The sequence below is a fragment of the Eschscholzia californica genome, unplaced genomic scaffold (assembly GCF_041429995.1).
Source record: "Eschscholzia californica isolate CP2 unplaced genomic scaffold, dmEscCali1.0.p SCAF_2, whole genome shotgun sequence".
Taxonomy (NCBI): Eukaryota; Viridiplantae; Streptophyta; class Magnoliopsida; order Ranunculales; family Papaveraceae; genus Eschscholzia; species Eschscholzia californica.
Genome location: NW_028238309.1, coordinates 25,999,271 through 26,019,934, shown reverse-complemented (window position 1 = coordinate 26,019,934; position 20,664 = coordinate 25,999,271). Strand labels below are relative to the sequence as shown.

The following is a 20,664-nucleotide window of genomic DNA, read 5'->3' as shown; positions in this document are numbered from 1 at the left end:
CTAGTGGTCCTTCTATCCCAGAGTTTCTTCCATCCACAGAGAAACCACCTTCCTTAGAATTAAAACCCTTGCCTGACAACTTAAAGTATTCGTTTCTAGGCCCATCTGAAACTTTACCTGTCATTATTGCTTCTGAGTTAGAAAAAGAACAGGAAAGTAGACTGCTAGATGTCCTTAGAAACCACAAAGAGGCTTTAGGGTGGTCAATAGCTGATTTAAAGGGTATAAGTCCTTCTATTTGCATGCACCATATCTACTTAGAGGAAGATGCTAAACCGTCAAGGGAAATGCAACGTAGACTTAACCCTCACATGAAGGAGGTTGTTAGAGCTGAAGTCCTGAAATTGTTAGGTGCGGGTATCATATACCCTATTTCAGATAGTACTTGGGTCAGCCCTGTTCAAACTGTACCCAAGAAATTAGGCATTACTGTAGTCAAGAACGAGTCAAATGAGTTAATACCCACCAGGATGACCACTGAGTGGCGTGTTTGTGTTGACTACAGGAAATTGAACACGGTCACGAGGAAAGACCATTTTCCTCTTCCTTTCATTGATCAGATGCTAGAAAGACTAGCTGGGCATAGCTACTATTGTTTCTTAGATGGTTATTCAGGCTATAATCAGATCCCGATAGCCCCCGAGGACCAAGAGAAAACCACTTTTACTTGTCCATTTGGAACTTATGCTTATCGTCGGATGCCTTTTGGGTTGTGTAATGCACCCGCCACTTTTCAATGATGTATGATGAGCATATTTTCAGATATGGTAGAGAGGTTTCTCGAGGTCTTTATGGATGATTTTTCAGTCTTTGGTTCATCATTCGATCAGTGTCTGCATCACCTCACACTCGTGTTGATTCGATGCAAAGAGAAGAACCTAGTTCTCAATTGGGAGAAATGTCACTTTATGGTTCGCTCAGGAATAGTCCTAGGGCATGTCATTTGTGAAAAGGGCATTGAAGTAGATAAAGCAAAAGTTGAGTTGATAAAAAGCATCCCAGTCCCTAAAACGGTCAAAGATATTCGATCGTTCTTAGGACATGTTGGATTTTATCGACGGTTTATTAAAGATTTCAACAAGATATCTAGACCTCTATGTAATCTTTTGGCAAAAGAAAACAAATTGTCTTCGATGGGCCTTGCTTAGAAGCCTTTGAGAAACTCAAACTTCTGCTTACTTCCACCCCTATTGTCCAACCTCCCAACTGGAGTACTCCATTTGAGATCATGTGCGATGCATCTGATTATGCCATTGGAGTCGTGTTAGGTCAACGTGAGAATAAACTTCTTCACGTTATATACTATGTCAGTAAGACGTTGAATGATGCACAGCTAAACTACTCTACCACCGAAAAAGAGTTGTTAGTTGTAGTGTATGCCCTAGAGAAGTTTTGATCATATCTTGTGGGTTCTAAGGTCATCATATTCTCTGATCATGCTGCATTAAAATATCTCCTTTCTAAAAAGGATGCAAAACCTAGGTTGATTAGATGGATACTACTGCTACAAGAGTTTGACATAGAAATTCGGGACAAAAAGGGTTGCGAGAATTTAGTAGCAGACCACTTGTCAAGACTTGTAGTCGAGTCTGTGAAAGACAAGTTACCCATAAGAGAGAGCTTTCCTGATGAGCAACTTTTTAGTATCTCCCAATTACCTTGGTGTGCTGATATAGTAAACTATCTTACTACTGGTCAAATACCCAAACACTAGACCAAGCAAGATCGTGATAAATTTTTATCTGAGGTAAAATGGTTCTTCTCGGACGATCCATACTTGTTCAAGTATTGTCCCGATCAAATCATTAGGCGGTGTGTTCCTGATATTGAACAGTCCAAAATCATTTCCTTTTGTCATGATCATGCATGTGGAGGGCATTTTAGTTGTAAGAAGACGGCCGCAAAAATTTTATTATGTGGTTTTTACTGGCCGTCTATCTTTAAGGATACCCATGCATATTGTCTGGCGTGTGAACGATGCCAAAAGTTGGGAAGCATTTCACGTAGGAACATGATGCCCTTTAATCCTATATTGGTAGTTGAGATTTTCGATGTGTGGGGCATTGATTTCATGGGTCCCTTCCCGAACTCTTTTGGAAACCTGTACATCCTAGTTGCAGTTGACTATGTCTCTAAGTGGATAGAGGCGGTTGCCTGTAGAACCAATGATGACAAAGTTGTGATCCAGTTTGTAAAAGAAAACATACTTTCACGTTTTGGTACACCGCAGACAATCATTAGTGACGGGTGCACACACTTTTGTAATAGGCAGTTTGAGCTTTTAATGAAAAAATATGGTATAACCCATAAAGTGTCTACCCCATATCATCCACAGACTAGTGGTCAAGTCGAGGTGTCTAATAGGGAGATCAAACGCATTCTTGAGAAAACAGTTAACACTAATAGGAAGGATTGGTCTTTACGACTAACTGATGCACTATGGGCATACCGTACAGCGTTTAAGACCCCTATTGGAATGTCTCCATATAGACTAGTATACGGCAGAGCATGCCAGTTACCCGTCGAGTTAAAGCATAGAGCATATTGGGCTATCAAGCAATTGAATTTTTCGCTTGACAAAGCGGGTAGAGAGAGTAAGTTACAACTCAGTGAGTTGGAGGAGTTGAGAAATGATGCATATGAGAGTGCTAGGTTGTATAAGCATAAGATGAAAATATTGCATGATAGAAATATTTTAAGAAAAACATTTTCACCGGGTCAGAAAGTTTTATTATATAACACACGTTTGCATTTATTTCCTGGTAAACTCCATTCTAGATGGTCAAGACCTTTCACGGTCAAATTTGTGTATCCTTATGGTGCGGTCGACATTGAAGACAAAAATGGTTGTGTGTTCAAAGTGAATGGACAACGGTTAAAACCATTTTTAGAGATGTTAACTGATGCAGAGGATGTTTCTATCGAAGATCCTGTCTATCCAAACTGATCCGCTATGATCAATTTTGTCTGGCTAAAGACGTTAAACTTAGCGCTTTCTTGGAGGCAACCCATGCATAGGACTTCTGAATCTGGTAACATCTTTCCTTACATCCTGTTATTTTTGCATAGTCTTCAGAACATTGAGGACAATGTTCGGTTTAAGTTTGGGGATAGGGGATTGAATTTTTAGTCCTTATTTCAAAAATTCAAAAAGGTTCAAAATTTTTCAAAATTTTTAATTTTTGGATTGAAAAGGTGAGTCTAGTTGTTTTTGCTTGTTAATAGTTATAGAGTCTAGTTGGTTGTACTATGCTTTTACTAAAGGTTTTTCCACGAATTTCGAGTCTTGAAGTTATCTGTGCACTAGCCATGTGAGTGTTAGATAGGTGAAGAGTTGACTTTTCTGAGAGAACTTAATCGATCATTAGTGGAGACTTAGCCTATGTGATATTCTGAGCCTTTCTTGTTATTTTGAGTGATCTCTTCTGAGCTAATTCTAAGTAGAATGAAGAGCTACTCAGCCTCGCAATAAGAAGAACTCATTTGATCTCTTGAGTTCAAATTTTACAACTACTAGGGATGTCATCGGGAAGCGAACCTTGCTCTTGTTGTCTGAGAAACTTGAAAGCAGTGTCAACTAGAGGAAGATATGAACCTCATCCATCATTTAGAACCCTGAGAATAAGGCATGAAGCAAAATGAAGAGAATATTACCAAGGAAAGAATAATGTCAAGAAAGTAGTATTTGTATTATGAGTCATATGAAAATATATATATATATATATATATATATATATAGTTTGTTTAGTGGTATTTCAGTGCTTATCCCTTGAAGTAGTTCTTGAAGATTTGAAGACGTCGAGTTCTCAGTAGTTCTAGTCACATCATCATTCGTGTCTATTGACTTCTAGGAAGCATTGTTAGAAAGTGGATCGAGTGAGAAGAGTTGGTAAGCTTCCCCTTTGTAATGTGTTGAGTTTTTCCTTCATACTCATACTCACACATTGAATGAACCAGTTTTGAGTGACTTTAATTTTTGAGTGTATGACCGTGAGGCAACAGTCGAGGCGAAATGTATCGACAAAGTAATTAAAGTTTTGTCTGGTCTGAACCGAAATGATACTCATATTGGCTGGTCACGTGCCACAAACCGAAAAAGTTTTGTTGCCACAAACCGTTCCGTGGCTACAAAATATTTCGTGGACACACAACGTTTCATGGCCACGAATTCTGTGATCTCCGCAGAGAGATCTATACATATCGCAAGAGAGAGGACGAGATAGAGACTGCGAGAAAGTGAGATAAAGGACTGCGAGAGAAAAAAGAAAAAAAAGAAACGAATCTACATAGAGATATTTTACACCGAGAGAGATGGGAGTGATCTACAATGAAAGAGAGAGAGAGTTAGAGTGAGAACGACAAAGAGATACTCAGTGAGAGGAAACGAGATAGTGAGAGAGAGAGATGGGAAGAGATCGAGAGAGAGTGAGATAATATGGAACAGTGGGAGAGAGAAAGATATTAAGTAAGAGAACAAGAGTGAGATAGTAAGTAAGAGAACGAGAGAGAGGGGGGAGAGGGAGAAAGAAGATGAAAATTAGGGGGCAATGTTTGATCAAGTCAATTTTTGGATTAAAAGAAGAATGATGAGACATGAAAATGTCCCATCTGAATCTCTTAACTCGGATTAGTTAGTCCAGTTCGAGCGGTTACTCTGATGATTTGTTTGATTTTCTTTCTCAGGTCTCATTTACGGAGTTCGATGAGAAAACGAATAAAATCGGGATAAAGACATACCTGAGGGGCATTTTGGTCATTTGGTGACGAGGGTAGCATGGTGATTTTGGATAAAGTTGACGTTCAGATGAGAAGTAGAGTCTAAGCGGAACCCAACGGTGAAAGCGGAAGTCAAATCAGGGTCCGGATGAGAAAAATGGAGCAGGTCAAAGTTGGAGTCAAGCTGAGTCGACCAAAGTCAGCAAAGAACTCCCTCATACACGTGGCGCGCAGGAGTGCAACAGATCTAAGGCACGGATCGTAAGCGGGATACATTCTGGTGGAGTGGGACGGCGCTCGGGAAATTTTAAGTTGGAGTCAAGCTGAGTCGACCAAAGTCAGCAAAGAACTCCCTCATACACGTGGCGCGCAAGAGTGCAACAGATCTAAGGCACGGATCGTAAGCGGGATACATTCTGGCGGAGTGGGACGGCGCTCGGGAAATTTTATTGAAATATGATCTTGTGTAGTGCACCCTCAAACTTCAGTGATCCCCACGTACATCTGACGAACTCGGTAACCCGCATGCTGATCGGACGGTGATGTGACACAAAAATGTCACATTTGGAGAGCCTAACTTAGAGTAATTAGTCCTTTTTGAGTGTTATCAATAATATTTTATGTTTTTTCATGTTAGGTACTTATTTTGTAGTTAAGCATGTGATTCGGAATAAAAGGAGCGAATTATCACTATCATTTCATGTGCCGAAAATGAGAGTAAAAGACTTCAAGCAAATCAAATAACAAGTATAGTCAATGACGAGTCCGACGGTGAAAGCGGTATTCAATTCGGAGTTCGGACGGGGAAGATGTGGAAGAAAGAAGTCCGAGGGTATTCTAGTCCTTTGTAAGAATTTGAAGATGTAGAGACAAGGATGGAGGCACTCTCTTGGTTTCTAAATCAAAGCCCAAAACCAAGTCCAAGCCCAAGAAATATTAAGAGAAGAAGAATTGGGTAGAGATTTTATAAGCACCCATTTGTGATCTAAAGACTTAGTCTAGGGTTTGACTCAAGTTAGAGAAAAGGGGGTCAAAGACACTATTCATCTTCTTCTTCATTCATCTTCAACCTTGGAAAGGAACCAAGAGAAGGAAGAGAGTTGGAAAGGAGGCAAGGGGCTAGGGTTCTTCATCACCAAAAGAAGAGCTTGAAGTTTTAGAGGGTTTGAGGAGGAGAATAAGAGAGAAGGAAGGAGACCGGCCAAAGCTTTGGCCGGAACAAGCAGCTCGGGTGAGTAACCGGCAGCAGTCCACAACTCGGAATAGAAGCACTGCTGCTTCAGATCACGGACGGAAGCTGCTGGTTCCGGGCGCGCGCGGGACAGCAGCTGCTGTTCGGTCTTCAGCACAGCAGCAACAGAGCACGGCCATGGAAGCTTCCAGCACGGGCAGCAGCAGCTCTTACTCGGCATGGAGGACGCGACCGCAGCTCGGACCTGCAGCTCGGACAGCAACCTTTGGCTCGGGACAGTGCATACATGGCCGGATCTTCAAGCTTTTGGCCGAATTTCTCCTATCTTGGCCGGATCTTTCTTGACATTTCCGGCCACTTTCTTGGCCGGAAATCATAGGGCTTTTACTCCCCATGTCATTGCCTTGCTTCCCTTGTTGTTTGATTTTGGTTTGAGCTAGAAATTGCTAGAGAGAGAAAGCTAGGGTTAGCTTTAATGGAGGTTGTGTTCAAAATGGAGAAGATGATGGTGGTCGCTATGGCTAACCCAGAATTTGCTAAGGGGAGATCGGCTGAACCTTAAGGACTCATATTTTCCGACGATCTTAGCCTCGAACCATCATCGAAAAAGGGGGATTCTCTCACCATTTCCTTTCCATTTCTTATTTAATCGCCATGTTAGCTAACTTTAGTGTGTCGATTATATGAGTTGAAATGTAATGAATTCGTGATTATGTTTAATATGATTTGATGTTTTGATTATGAATTGATGTTCATTTAATTCGATTATCGTTTTGATCGTATTTTCATGTGTCTTGTCAAGCACTTCGCATAGTTAATAGACGAAACGAAGTATTCGATATCGATCGTAGTCTAAGTCATATTTTCATGTGTCTTGTCATGCACTTCACATAGTTAGGCGACTAGACAACACTTTCGTTGACTCGGGATTAATCGATTATGATGTTTGTTTGACTAAGTATGATCTCCAGATATACGTAGTGCTTATAGACATCACCTTAGGAGTCGAACATCGGTTATACTTTGAACATTAGGTCGGACCATACATAGTTGTAGGTTTATCATTATCGGATTCTCGGTTCGACACATCTCTCACTTATTTATCCCCCGACTCTTGTTGCCTCCCGACTCTTGTTTTTCCGACACTTCTCTCGAATCTCTCTCACCCATTTACATTAGATTATCTAGTTAGCTTTACTTGTTTTCTTCTTTTATTACTTATTCATACTAAAACCCTCCATTTATCCTTGTTCTTTTCTTTTTAGTCTAAGTTAGCTTTTAATATCTAGACCGAGGGATAAGACCCTTCGATATCCAAACTACCTTCCTATCCTTGGATCGATCCCGGCTTTGCCGGATTACTACTTGATACCTCCGCTTGGGTGTGCAACCTTTTCGGGTGCATCAGACGGCTCCATTTTATAGATGCACTTTAATCAAGTAGGTGTTGTTACACTGGATCATTTTCAAATTGAAAGCCTTCATCTCAACGGTAATTACTGCAACTAAATGGGAAGCTTTGATTTTTTTTCTTTTCTCGGATTTAGTTTAGAGAGAGAAAGGGCAAGTCTTATTACTTGTTTCCTTCTTTCTTGGATTATAAAATCTCTTAAGAGAGAAAGAGATATATGGAAGTTCTCTTGTAACAGATTGCATTCGGTTAAGAGAGATAGGAAGAGATGATTCTCGGCAATTTTGAGAAAGTTCAAAAACAAGGGAAGAAGATATTGAGTTTTTGATGGAAGGAAAGGGAAGATGGATTGAGGATCAATCCGTGTATAGAAAGGGATCGCGGCTAAGGACAGTGGAGAGACAGCAAGTTTAGAAAGAAGATTTGAGCTGAATATTTTAGAGAGATGGGATATTTTTGTTTCCTTTTATTCTCTATTATTTGATGTTAGGGGTTTGGTTATAAAAGAGGAGAAACAGAGAGCAAGAATCATCTCTCGGTTGGGACAGAAATAGTACAGAGACAATTCGGTTAATCTCTATCATCTAATTTTCGGAGGAGAACCATTGTGATTATCTATTCCTCACAGCTAAGAGAGAAAAATAGAGAGCTATCAATTCATCATCACTTGACTGACATCTACCATCTTCACCTTCTGAATTTCTTTTAGTGAGAGAGAGAAATTAAGAGAAGTTGTAGAGAGATTAGTAATAAACAGAGAGTTGAAGAGAGGGATTCATTACTGTTTTCAGAAAAATCAGAAGTTGTAGAGAGAGAGAGAGACATAAAATCAATACATCTTGTTACTCCTTCTTCATTTTCCTTCTGTAATCTCCTTTTCCTATTATTATTGAAAACAGAGAATCTGTTCTTATCTATTTATTTGGTAAAAAAAGAGAGAGAGAAAAACAGAAACGGTAGAGAAAGAGAGAAAATTCGTGGAAAATTATTTTCCCACAGAGAAATTGTTTTCGAGAAGACGAGAAAACTGTTCCCTTAGGGCGCGTTTGGCGGATACACGGGAAAATCAGACAGAACCCATTTCCAGCGAGAAAAAGTTCTGTTTTCTTACCTCTTTATCTCATTCTTTCATTTATTGATTTGACATGAGTAACTAACTCTTTTATCTAGTGTTTTAGGTGAAGTTCATCATAACTATTTTCTCGATGCAATTTACAAACAAGTTTTAATTGTTTTTAATGATAAAATCTTCCGGATTTTTAGACCGTTCATGGACTAGAATCTGAGTTATATAAGGAATTCGCTAATTAAATCCAAATAAATTGTCGTTAGAATTGTTAGGAGGACGGATTCGAAAACCCTAGGTTCTCCCATTTCTTGAATTTTATACCATTTAAGTTTATTTGTTATCTTTATTTGAATTATATCATCAAAACCAAGTTAGAATCCAAGTTAGAATTAAGGTTAGAATTTGAGTTTGACTAAGTCTCTGAGGAACGAACCGGTCTTACCGGAATTTATTACTACTTGACACCCGTGCACTTGCGGGTGTAGACCTATTTAGGAAACTTTCTAGGCCCATCAAAGAATATATTTTCTAAATCAATTTTTATTGACTAATTCTTAATTATCAGTTTGCACAAGAAAAGACAATAAGCTCTTCTACTCACCAGTCTCTTTTATTTTGACTAAGGAGTGGCGGGACTCGTGATGATCCAAATATTGACCATCAGTTGACTAAGTCAATAAGTCAAGGAAAGACCAAGAAACTAACGGGTCAACCCGTGTCAAGTCATTAGGGAGGTGAATCTGAAAGAGCTCTGCAATTAAAGCCCAGAACTAGGGGGTCGACACGATTATCCTAGGCGCCTAAGCATTGCGTAGCTCTAAATATAATCATGTCTGCCCTGGATTTCGGAGAAGGGATGTCTGCGGAAGTGGGGTCGTTACCTTAATCCTGAAATATTGGGGTAGAAGGGTGCCTAATACTTTCCTAACATAAGCCCAAATAAGATCTAAGATACGAGACAGAAAGTTTCTCACGAATCTAAGTAACTTGGAACTCAAGAATTCCTCAGGAAGAAACTTTCCCCACGAAAGCTGTAAGATTGACAAAATGATTTGTCCAATGTACAGAATATCAACAAACAAGGAAGCTTATTTCACTAGAACTGCTAAATAATAATTTCATCATAAGCCAATGAATCTTCATCGCCTCATCACAATCACTTATCACAGTCCGCTAAACAAGCCTATATAAAGCAACATGTTTGCCCTAAAATAAGGGGGCAATTAATCGAAGGTTCAATCCCTAACTTGGAGTTTCAACTCAATTATTTAACTTAAAAAATCCTTTAGAGACTTGAGCATTGGAAAGGTTTCCGAGTTCCTTGTAGCAAGTTTTCCCCCTAAACAACGAGGAGCAATTCGAAGCAGCGATCTCTTTTATCCTGAATGATAACCTAAGGTCATTTTTAGACATCAGCAAGAGGTAACTAAGGTAGTTACTTTTCTTTGTTTCGTTTTAGTAGTTTATTGGAGAAGGACTAAAGAGAGAATTTTAGGAGAAGGGGGTGAAATTTCAGAGAGTATGAACAAACTAAGTGTTTCTAATTAACTTCAATTTGGAAAAAAGATTTTGAAGAACTCCATTTTTATGGAGAGAGAAATAACCCAAGTTGAAGATAAAAAGTTAAAAGAGAAAAGTATAAGGGACCAAAAAAGAAATAAAGAAGGAAAAAAACAAAAAGTTTGAATCTGAAAGTTTAAATTTGACTTTTTAGTCAATGCATCAAAATACAAAAGTGGCCCATTCGGCATTTATGCAAACTTAGGAGGCCAAGTGAGAAGATGGTCACTCTTTAGGGTCAATCGAGAAATAACCCTCGTAACTATCCTGAAGGACCATCATTTGGTCAGATGTCCCTCGATGATCGCCCAGTCTACTTTAGAAGTCTGATTACAGCCTTTCTAGGTACCCCTCAATTAAAGTACCTATTAAGGGTTTTAAAGATTCGTGATCCTCGAACTTTACCTAGTAACACCGTCGTACTCGACTTCACATCATTAAGGCCTCTTTACCTCTATATAATGAGGAGGAGTCACATGAGGAAGGGAGACACGACAAAAGTTTAACATCTCCCTCTTTCTCTCTAGAAACTTAATGTAACTCAAGTTCTCTTCGAAGAGGTTATATGGTCGCATCATATCCTAGTGTGTTTAGATTACTCTCATCCTTACCTTTAGCAAGGAATCATTGAGAGTAAGGGATCACTATAGAGGTCTATGTCTCCTCGCAGTAATAAAATTACTTTGTAGGGTCTAACCTTGGGAGTAAATCTTCATTCTACCAAAGGTGACTTTTTCCCTTACTTTAATTATGTTACTTATTTTCTACTCACATCACTAACTAGACCGCCAAAGTTCCTTTGGCCACCACTACCTCGGTTTCTTATGGTTTCACGATCTTTCTCCTTTTTCCTTATTCGCAGACGTTGTTGATGCCTGCCAATACAAGATTTGATCATACATGCTCGAATGTAGACTCAACTCATTAGCCTCGTCTGTTGATCTGTTGAGCATAGACCTTTAGACCGCAAACACTTTTATTGCTTCCGAGGATTGGGGTATAAGTACCAGGTGTAGTTCCGAACAGTTTTTTTGTGAGGGACTGAAATGGTTCTCTCCACTCTTCTATCTCCCTAACCTTTTTTGGTTGATTCATCTCTTTCTATAGTTTCAGAAGAGTGGATTGTAAATTGGGTCGGTGTTTCATTTTTTCTCTTCCCTCAATTTCCCGATTTCAGACGCTAAGTTTTCGTCGGAAGACATGGTGGAATTTAAGTGACTAATGTTCTTGTACTCAAGAAACTGTTGAATTTATTGTTTGACAAATGTTATGAGATTGCTACAGCCAGTCCCTCTTTTTAGCGCCAAATTAATGATGCTGAAAAATTGCATCTCCATTATCTTCCTGATGATGAAGATCTACGATAATATGATGATCTTTCTTTGTGTGGTTGATGAAATAAAGCCTGCAAAAAACTCGGAAACCACACTGACACTCAAGTCAGTAGAGTGTATTTGCAGTTTAAGAAAATGAATTCAAAGTTTGACTAAGAAAATAGACATTTTTATCCCGTTTTACCTGATATGCTTATATAGGTTTCGTTGATTTGTGGTGATGCTCAGCTGAGATGATGCATTGGTAAAACACCTGCCTTGATGATAGCAAGGTGTCGATAGTCGTTAGGAGGATATTACATGATGATGGTATATCTTTTGACAGTGACAGATCCTTTGAGAGTTAACGATTTGTGTATAGAAACTATGCTGTTAGATCGTTTTAGCTTTCCATATGATTGGTGTTTTCTTCAAGCAGAGTAGAGTTTAGAGAAACCGAGCTCACTCTACTAGAACTCTTTACTTCGTGTCTTCGGCCAGACCAGGGCTCAGTGAAGCTTGACTCCGATCCACCTACTTCTGCCTAGAGGAGGTACGGGGCTTAAGATGCCACTTCCCCATACATCCCTTCACCATTTCTAGACCAAAGCAGTACTATTTCCAGAGCTGGCTTGGTTTCTATCCTTAGCGTTGATCTAAGCCAGAGGAGGGTTCAAGGCGCGTTGGAAGTTCATGCCAACCTCCCATGTCAAGGCTTAGATTATAGGGCTCCGTCCGATCTACGTCCCTGGTGAATTGGACACGAGTCAACTTATATGTGCTGATGTCAAAATTTGTCACCCTATTATCAGACAGAATAGTGAAACCGCAATGTCAGATCACGTCGTGATTGAGCAACCTGCTCCGCTGATTCCCGCTCCTAAAAACTGGGGGAAAAAAGGAGCTCGGAAACCCTTCGTTTAAACAAGACGCTCAAGACAGTCAGATTGCCATTGTAGTTAAAAAATTTGAGTATTTAGTGAACCTTGGAATACGTACCTTGTTTAAGCCGAGTTGATGCTCTTTATAGGCTGCTTTGGTCGACCGTTGATAGACGGTGATGATGAGGCGGTTGAGACCCACCATTAGGGATTGAAACTTCTCTTTCATAGTTAAGAGATTTTGGGTTTGCTTTTGGAGTTATCTCGTATCCTTGATATTTAGGAGTTCCTCTGTTTAAGGATCCTCGATAGATATCTTCCCGAGCTGATAGATCCTCTAGGAGATGTTTCCTCCTTTACAGACTCTTAAAGCCTAAGTAAGGCAAATACTGGAGATCCTCACCGATTGGGATCTTTGATTAGATTCAGGATTAAGTTGGCGAGTTTGAAACACGGTTCTACCTTCCCATGTTTCGGGCTTAAGGTATCATCCTTGCTTACATGGACTTCCTTATCCTTCTCGCAAGTCCCAGAGCAAACCTAGTTGTATTTGAGTCTGGGGAGAGCTTAAGGCGCCTAACATTATCGTGCTGATCCCCCAGTTCTGGGTTGGAGTTGCTAACCTCATTCGGATTCACCTCCCTGTTGACTTGACGTGGACTGACTCGGTGAACTTTTAGTCTTCTCTTGACTCATTGACAATAGTTAACTAATGATCATTTTTTGGATCATCAGTATGTATCCAGGTCAATCTGGTAACTTTTTGAATAGGTCAAAACTGACCAATTTGACTCATCAAATACTCGTGGAGTAACTTACCTAATGACCCAGCCCAGACTAGTTTTGTTGTCCCTCACAAAAATAAGGAAAATATTTAAACGTGGCGTTTAGGAAATCAGAATCGGTGTCAAAGTGGGGCTTCTTTCGTATACCGGTGGAGTAACTTACGTCAAAGAAACCTTATTCTATAGAACTCCTCTTCTCAAAACTTGTTTATCAAACCATTAGAACCCTCTCCTATCTCTTCTTCCACCGTTTCGACCTCTTCCACCAAAACAATCTTTTCTTCCATCTTCTTCTTTCACATTTACTTGTGAAACCCAAAACAGAAACTTTTTTATAATCCTTCAAAGTTTTTCTTCTCTTTAGGAGTTTGGGTTCTTCATAGCTCGGTTAGTAATTACCTTGCCTTCTCAGTTTATATTTCCTTTTTAGATGAAGATGAAATGTTTTTTGGGTTTATTCCTATTGATTATACTGGATTTTGTAGTTGTTTCTCTTTAATTCTTATTCTTTCATTATGGGTTATTGGGTTTTTTTTTTTTTTTGTTTGTGAGAGAGGAAAACAGATGATATGAAGGGTTTTAGGAATTTATGCTGATTACCTAGTTGACCTAGGTATTGGTTGATTTGGGTATTGGTTGATTATGTTTCTTATTTTGTATAGGTTAAAATTTTAGTTGATGCCATGATCATGTAATTTGATTCTAGAGTTTCTAGTTATGGTTTTTGATCATATATTTGACAGTTGAAGATTCTTTATACCCTTTGTTCATTATCTGTCTTCATGATATACCTTGTATTTAGGAGTAACATAAGAATTTTCAGGTGATACAGCTTTAGGCAAAATCCGAATTTTTTTTTGCAGAAGAAATGTTGGGGTAGGTTTGTTTCCGAAGTAAACTACGAGCCCTAACAATCCAAATAAGTAACCTCCTGGCTACTCTAACACAAAAATGTCGTATCTTATTAAGTCAATAAAGAATAACATTGTTGAGCAAAACCTCTCTTTTCCTTGGGGTTTTTTTTTTTTAATTTTGGAGTGAGTTTAAAGTTGCTTGAGAAGATAATAACGATAATGTATTTGGTATCTCACATAATTTGGTGTAGAAGTATAATACATATCGTCTCAAGTTAGGAATTCTTTCTCATATCTAGGAGCTTATCTCTAATTCTTTCTATGTGTTAGAGCCGTTTAGAATCGTCTAGACTCTAGAGTTGGTTTTGTTAAATGTATATGATATTTCATAAGGTTATATATAATTATAATATGCTTGTAGACTCTCTAATTATTTTGAACAATTACACCTTTCGACTTGATAATTTAAAAATTAGTTAAGGACTAGGTGATCTTGGTTTTCTATCTTTATCGTGGATGGCGGAAATTATGTAGTTGATATAGTGAATTACTTGCTACAAAAACTTAAGTTTGTGTTTTGATTTATTTGTTGAATTCTGAGTCATGTTTTAACATTGTGTGGCCATTTGTTTCATTTTGACTAAGGTTTTATTACTTTTTTTTCACAGCTCTTGTACCTGTATATATGTTCGATATGGATTTCAAATCTAAAGGTATAACCTGGGTTGGAAACGTATACAATAAATTTGAAGCTATGTGCAATGAAGTGGAGGATGTTCTGACTAACCAGGTATGTACTGATAAAAAGGAGTTCATCGATAGAATCTTGAAAGTATGGTAATTTGCATTTTCGCCCAAACCTCATAAACAGATAATCTCTCCTAATTTACTTATAGCTGTCAACTTTCTAACAATCTTTCACTATTTTGGACAGGAAACAACGAAATATTTCGAAAACCAGGTGCAAAGGGCGGGCGGAAATATTAAAAAGTTCTGTACAGAAGTTATGAATGATATGCTTCCTCCATCTTCAGAAGAATGTGTCAAAATGATAGGGTCTGATATATTGGTAGACGCTGAATTTAGGAGCTGTGTAAAGTCGAAGGATAATCTTGGAAAAGAGAATGTTCCAGTTAAGAATTTGGAGGTGATTGCACCTGCAGTAAAAGATTCAAGTCTAGTTTCATTTTTAGGTGGAGTTCCTCAAATAACTCATTTGCTTCCTAGGGCTGCTGCCGACTACGACTTTTCTGAACAAAGTCGTACTGATTTTCTTAAGAATTCAGAGCTAGCAACTAAACATGAACCTGTAGAGGAGAATCCAACAATTCATTATGTTTCAGAGGTCATCGACTCTATTAGTGGAGGTTCAACTCAACCGTCACTGCTTCGTGGAACTAAAGATAACGATTGTTTGTGTTCTTCCTCTCCTGCATATACTGTTAAAAAGCGAAGTTCTAAATTCACAGAACAGAATGAGAATGTTGAGGAGTGTCAAAACTCGGTAATTAATGGAGGAGATTCATATGGCAATGTTTCAAGTTGGGGATCAATTTCTGATATATCATTTGACGAAATTGATGAAAAATCATCTGGTGCACTGAAAAAGATCACCTCCACAAAATGCGGAGGAACTAATGATAGTAACATTTTGGGCAAGGCTTCTGAAGATATAAATACTCGTTTAGGTTCTTCAGTTGTATTATGCGAGAAAGAAGCAATGGAGGTTCGACCGTTGACTCCGTCCAAAGGTATCTTGGCAATCATTCGAATAGTGACTATCCTACTAGTTCTTTAGTTTTAGTTTGCATACATGATGTTAATTTCGCTGATATCTAATAGTGTTCCTCTTTAGAGTTTAGCCCCAACAATTAAGTAAACTCAAAATATGAGTTCCCCAGGCTAGATAAACCTTGAAATAAATTGTGAAGAGATTAAAACTTTTGTTCGTTGTGACGTTATCTATATGCACGCAAAACATTTTCTGATTACCAGATTTGTTTAACTGAACAATTTATTACAGGAAGATTTGATGATGGTGGTGCGGAACTTCAAAATTCAGCTGATGCTTTCGGGCCGGGCATGGAGAATATCGAACAGTTCGATAATGTAAAGCTTGAAGATAGTTGTATAACTGTGCAACCATTCGCCCTTTCTTCTAGTGTACCCAGGCAAAAATCTTACAAGGTACACCCTCTCTATCTCTAGATGGTGTCGATGGGTAAATTTGAAGCTGATCTAACACTCGACTTAGTACCAGCCACATTGTCCTCGGGGCCCACTTCGCCGAGTTAGACATTTACAAGATCTTACCTTCGTATAGAAATTTGCCTTCGACCACTCGGGCTTCCCCACCTGCCCAACCTAGCGCCAACTTCACTTGCTTTTGGATTACTTAACTGGCACGAAATGGAATGAGTGTAGAACCCAAACCAGACTATCTAATATATTTTGGAAAGAAGATGGAATTGATCCACTGGTATCCCCCTAACAAGTAAAAACACATGCACAAATAAAATTCAGAGGTTGATTAAATATTTAAATTCATAGTTTTTCAAATAACAAAAACCAATTGATAATATTATTTTTTGTAGAAAAAAATCTGTCATGCTCTCACTTCAAGAATAGGGTTATCGAAAAAGAAGGAATATGAGCAGCTAGCAATTTGGCACGCAGGCATTGATGGCGAAACTGGAAGACAGATAACCAGAAGTTGCACTTCTTCCACTCTTACTACAAGTGTGGACTCGAAGAATTTATCAACTGAGGATATATGTGAATGGGAAGTTCTTTAGGTATAGCAGTAAGTTGACTCTTTAAATAAGCTGGTATGTTCTAGTTTTTCATCATTATCCGCCCAGCAAAAAGGTGTGAAGAAAATGCTTCTGCTGTTTCAGTATCTCTAGCATTTTGGTTTATTCAAAGATGTCCATATCAGGTAAGTAATAGATATTATTATTAGTGAAACAACATTTCTACTGGTATGAACTCCTTATCTTCCACACAGTTACATGTCCTTGTATATACATATGTATATAGAAACCGTCTTCTCTTGTAAATTTACTAGGCATAAGCTGTGCCCTACGAGCACAACCAGACACCAACTGCAATGAAATATATTGTTATCAGGATGGCTTCACATTTATCGCAGTACTTTTTACGAGTAAAACATGAATTATATGGCGAGGACATTTAAGCATAAAAATAGACCTGGAAGTACATTTTAGGCTATAGTACGTCCCTAGATGAGTCAAAAAATAGAGAAGTGAACAAAAGTGAGTTCCATGTATCAGGTACTCCAGGCAAACACCAGTGATTGCAATCTGCATAAACTTCTGGCTTTTGTCTTTGCTCCATTGTTAATAGCTTCCCTTGCTTGCTTGTGTATACTGTCGGGTGAGCGTCTTTTCGGTACTCGGATAGTTTTGTGATGTTCAAATACGTAACTGGCGTTCGCATTTCTCTGATTGTTTTCTCCACAACTTTGAGTAAGGGTCTTGGGAATATAGGTATATAAGAGTTGTCTTGGATTGGTTGTGTTTGATTATGACACCATTGCTCCCTGCATTTCAAAAATCTCAAGAGTTCAAATAGTCACATAATTAGGGATGATTATTTTACCATTCATGCATTCAAATAACCACATACCCTTTGTGTTCTGGAGAAATACTCCTAAAAACAACAGTTGTTTTGGCTGAATCAACATTCTTATCGACCCAATTAGCCCACGTTTTCATGGCTATATCGAACGCTAATTCCACTTCCATATTCTGTAAAAACTTGTTCTTGTGCTTGAATAATTTCCACCTGCAAAATTTTTCATACATAAGAACTCATTGTTCATTTGTGTACGAATGTTGATGTGAAGGGTGAAATTACGCTTGGAGTTTCCCGTGGTGGTTCCACCAATGTCCAGTGTTGAAAACCATAATGTCCGCCCCTTGCCATTGATTCGCTGAGGGTGAGATTGTGTCGAGCTTTAGAACTGCAAGCCCATTTGGTTTGGTCTCTTCTAGTTCGACGAGAAAGGGACTCCAGTAGAACTCAACAGTGCAGTTGTAATCCTGTTAAACGTCAACCAAATCACTCTCTCTCCTTCTGCCTATTTTCATCAAGAACACATGAACAAGAAATAAAAGTACAATGTACCTTGGCTTTGAAAATTTTATAGTTGCCATTTCCAACATGTACATATGAACCTTTAGAAGGAATAGAAGAATAAAGAAGACAAGAGAGAGATTCCCACTGGTTTCTATTGAGTGAATCTCCAACTATGATCACCCTTTTTCCTCTTAATCTCTCCAATATCTCCTTCCCATTCCACCTGTTTAGTTTTCCATCCATAACAGAGGTATTCAAATTGCAATCCTATAAAAAGGTTTTCAAGTCAGTAATAAACTCAAATAACAAGAACTTATCAACTTACCTAGGGATATTCTCACAACCCTCACCCTCCCACATCCATTTCTCATATTCGAAATCGACCCTTCCATTTCTTCGACATGTCACTTGATCGCTAAGGAACGGACACTCCGATTCTACATATGAAGTATTTGCTTTTGGATTATAAACCCATTTACCTTGAAAGATATTACACTCCTTTTTCGATTCATTCATCAATAACTTGTCATACTTGTGGTTAAATGTATGGTTTACATATTGGTGATGCTTATCTATGGTGTGTTTATAGGTACTAGAAAGATCTTGAGACTTTGTTATAGTTGTTGAAGTAATGATTTCTGTTGTTGATGCTATTGTTCTTGTTGATCTTATGATTTGAAAAGGCGATCGATTCGGATCTTGATATTGATACTTGAGAAGTGATATTAGAATCAAACAACCTAGTGAGCTTACAAAAATACATAGTCTCCATCTTTGCTTTATGAGAGTGGTGGTAATACTAGCCGTTTCCATCATTGAAGGTTGTCTTTGGGTTGTTGTTCTTCTAAAATTCTTATCAGTGAGAGGTTGGTTTCTCTCTCCCTCTCTCTACTCTCTCTAGTCTCTCTGCCTTGGTGCAGCTCTTAAATGAAAAGTAAGTTGCCGTTTTTCAAACTTATAAACTCTATTTGTATGGGTTTGAGCCATGCTACCCATAAGACCCTAATTTGGTTGAAAATGACTAAAATCACACCACCTACATGAGTTCTACTAGTACAACTAGCTATATGTGTTTCTATTTTGAAAGTTATTATGGTTTAGAGAGAGAAAAAGTTAGAGAGAGAGAGAGAGATATATTTGGTGCAAGGAAATCAAACTTCTAACTAAGTGCAAGCTTGAAAAATTACAAATTATGGGGTGGGTGGGTAAACTACAACCTTTTAGAGTGTTTTTCTCTTATGAAATATAAAATTCTAATTGGGTGGGTGAACTATTTGGCATCATAAATACATGAACCACTAAAACTGGAACTAAACAGTGACTTTTATTATATTTCCATTTTTGATAAGTCATAATGGTTTTGAGCAGCCAAAATCTGACTTTTAGCTGATCACGTTATCATCGTTATGGTGAGTAATTACTGTCTGATCAGCCAAGTGCCATTATTAGGCCGCTCAATCGTAATCAACTGTAACTGAACAAAGGGTGATTCTATAGGCGGGCCAGATTATTTATCGGGGTGTCCTTCCCAAGCCAAATTTCGAACACATTTATAAGACTATACTCCCTTAAATACGTGCAGTATATTGGTTTGTTTTTCCGAAAGGGAAGTGAAATGGAAACTATTATATAGACTATTCATTAAGTAATTCAAAACAACTTGAACTATATCTAATGTTACCAGATCGTCAAGCCAACAACTTTTGGTTGAAATGGTAAAAGGTTCAGTCTTTCATCTTAGTGGTCAATGGTTCGAGTTACGCTAAAGAAAAAAGAGATAATCAAGCTCTACAAAATATTAAGCCCTAACAAACACAAAGAAAGCTGTAGCCGGTCATTGGCATGCTCAAGCAATGATCAAGGATCTCAAGAGTCAATTCCTACCATCCCTACTTATCTAAATACGAGAGTATAACCTGTGCCATTCGAGAACGAACAATTCAATTAAATTCTGAAATTGAAAAGAGAAGTCTGAGGACTGAGTTTGGTGAGATTTTGTAAAATCAAAGGGAGCGACATTTTTGTGTAAATTTTCAAAGGTAAGTTTGAACAATATAATCTAACTTTTAGAGATAAGTTTGAGAAGTGTAATCTTATTAATTTAAAAGAAATGTATATACTACAAAATACATCCTCCTCCTTTGTTATACACATCAATTAATGCACCATACATTTTAAACAAAAGAAAATTCTAATACGCCTCCTGTCTTCGGTACTGCATACTCACTGATCTTGTAAAATTTGGCACAGGAATACTACAACAAGAAGGTGCGCCTCTAATGTAAACAAGGGAGGCGCCTTCTTGAATTTCCTTTCAGAAAGATCCAAGACATGCTCTCCTTCCATATGAAATGAATACTAAAACGAAAGGGAAATTTATAAGGGTTATTTTCTAAATGGCCCTTAGTTTCTGACCAGCTTCCTGGCTAGCCCCTTAGTTTAGCGAAATATTCGGACGACCTCCGTTTTTATTTTTCCGTCCTTGACTGTTACTTTTTCTAAGACTTTCCAGAAAGACCCTCCTTTAAATTCCAAAGACACCCTTGTTTAATTCATTTACTTTTTTTTTCGAGCTTCCTTCCTTATCTTTATTCTCTTCCATCATCTACTTCATCCATTTCTTCTTGTTCTTTCGTTGACCACCATGTATGGAGTTTCAATTTTTATTTGGGTTATTTCCCAAATGGCCCCCAACTTTGTGACCAGCTTCCTGCCTGGCCATACGGGAATATTTGGTAAAGTAGGGGGCCAGGCAAGAAGTTGGTCACAAAGTTGGGGGCCA

At 38.3% G+C, this 20,664-nt stretch overlaps 2 protein-coding genes across 2 annotated transcripts; one reads left to right on the top strand and one right to left on the bottom strand.

The window, feature by feature from the left end:
* The first annotated feature begins 12,966 nt into the window (after positions 1 to 12,966).
* On the top strand, positions 12,967 to 16,920 carry LOC147557142 (uncharacterized). The gene is made up of 5 exons (XM_086658131.1): positions 12,967 to 13,314; positions 14,450 to 14,571; positions 14,716 to 15,532; positions 15,805 to 15,968; positions 16,376 to 16,920. Exons 2-5 carry the CDS (start codon positions 14,467 to 14,469, stop codon positions 16,574 to 16,576), a joined length of 1,287 nt encoding a protein of 428 aa, XP_086514257.1. The 5' UTR covers positions 12,967 to 13,314; positions 14,450 to 14,466; the 3' UTR covers positions 16,577 to 16,920.
* Positions 16,816 to 19,076, bottom strand: LOC147557141 (protein trichome birefringence-like 42). Its single transcript, XM_086658130.1, has 5 exons — positions 18,208 to 19,076; positions 17,931 to 18,105; positions 17,661 to 17,845; positions 17,430 to 17,588; positions 16,816 to 17,343 (listed from the first exon to the last, which is right to left on the bottom strand). Exons 1-5 carry the CDS (start codon positions 18,696 to 18,698, stop codon positions 17,010 to 17,012), a joined length of 1,344 nt encoding a protein of 447 aa, XP_086514256.1. The 5' UTR covers positions 18,699 to 19,076; the 3' UTR covers positions 16,816 to 17,009.
* Positions 19,077 to 20,664: the final 1,588 nt, after the last annotated feature.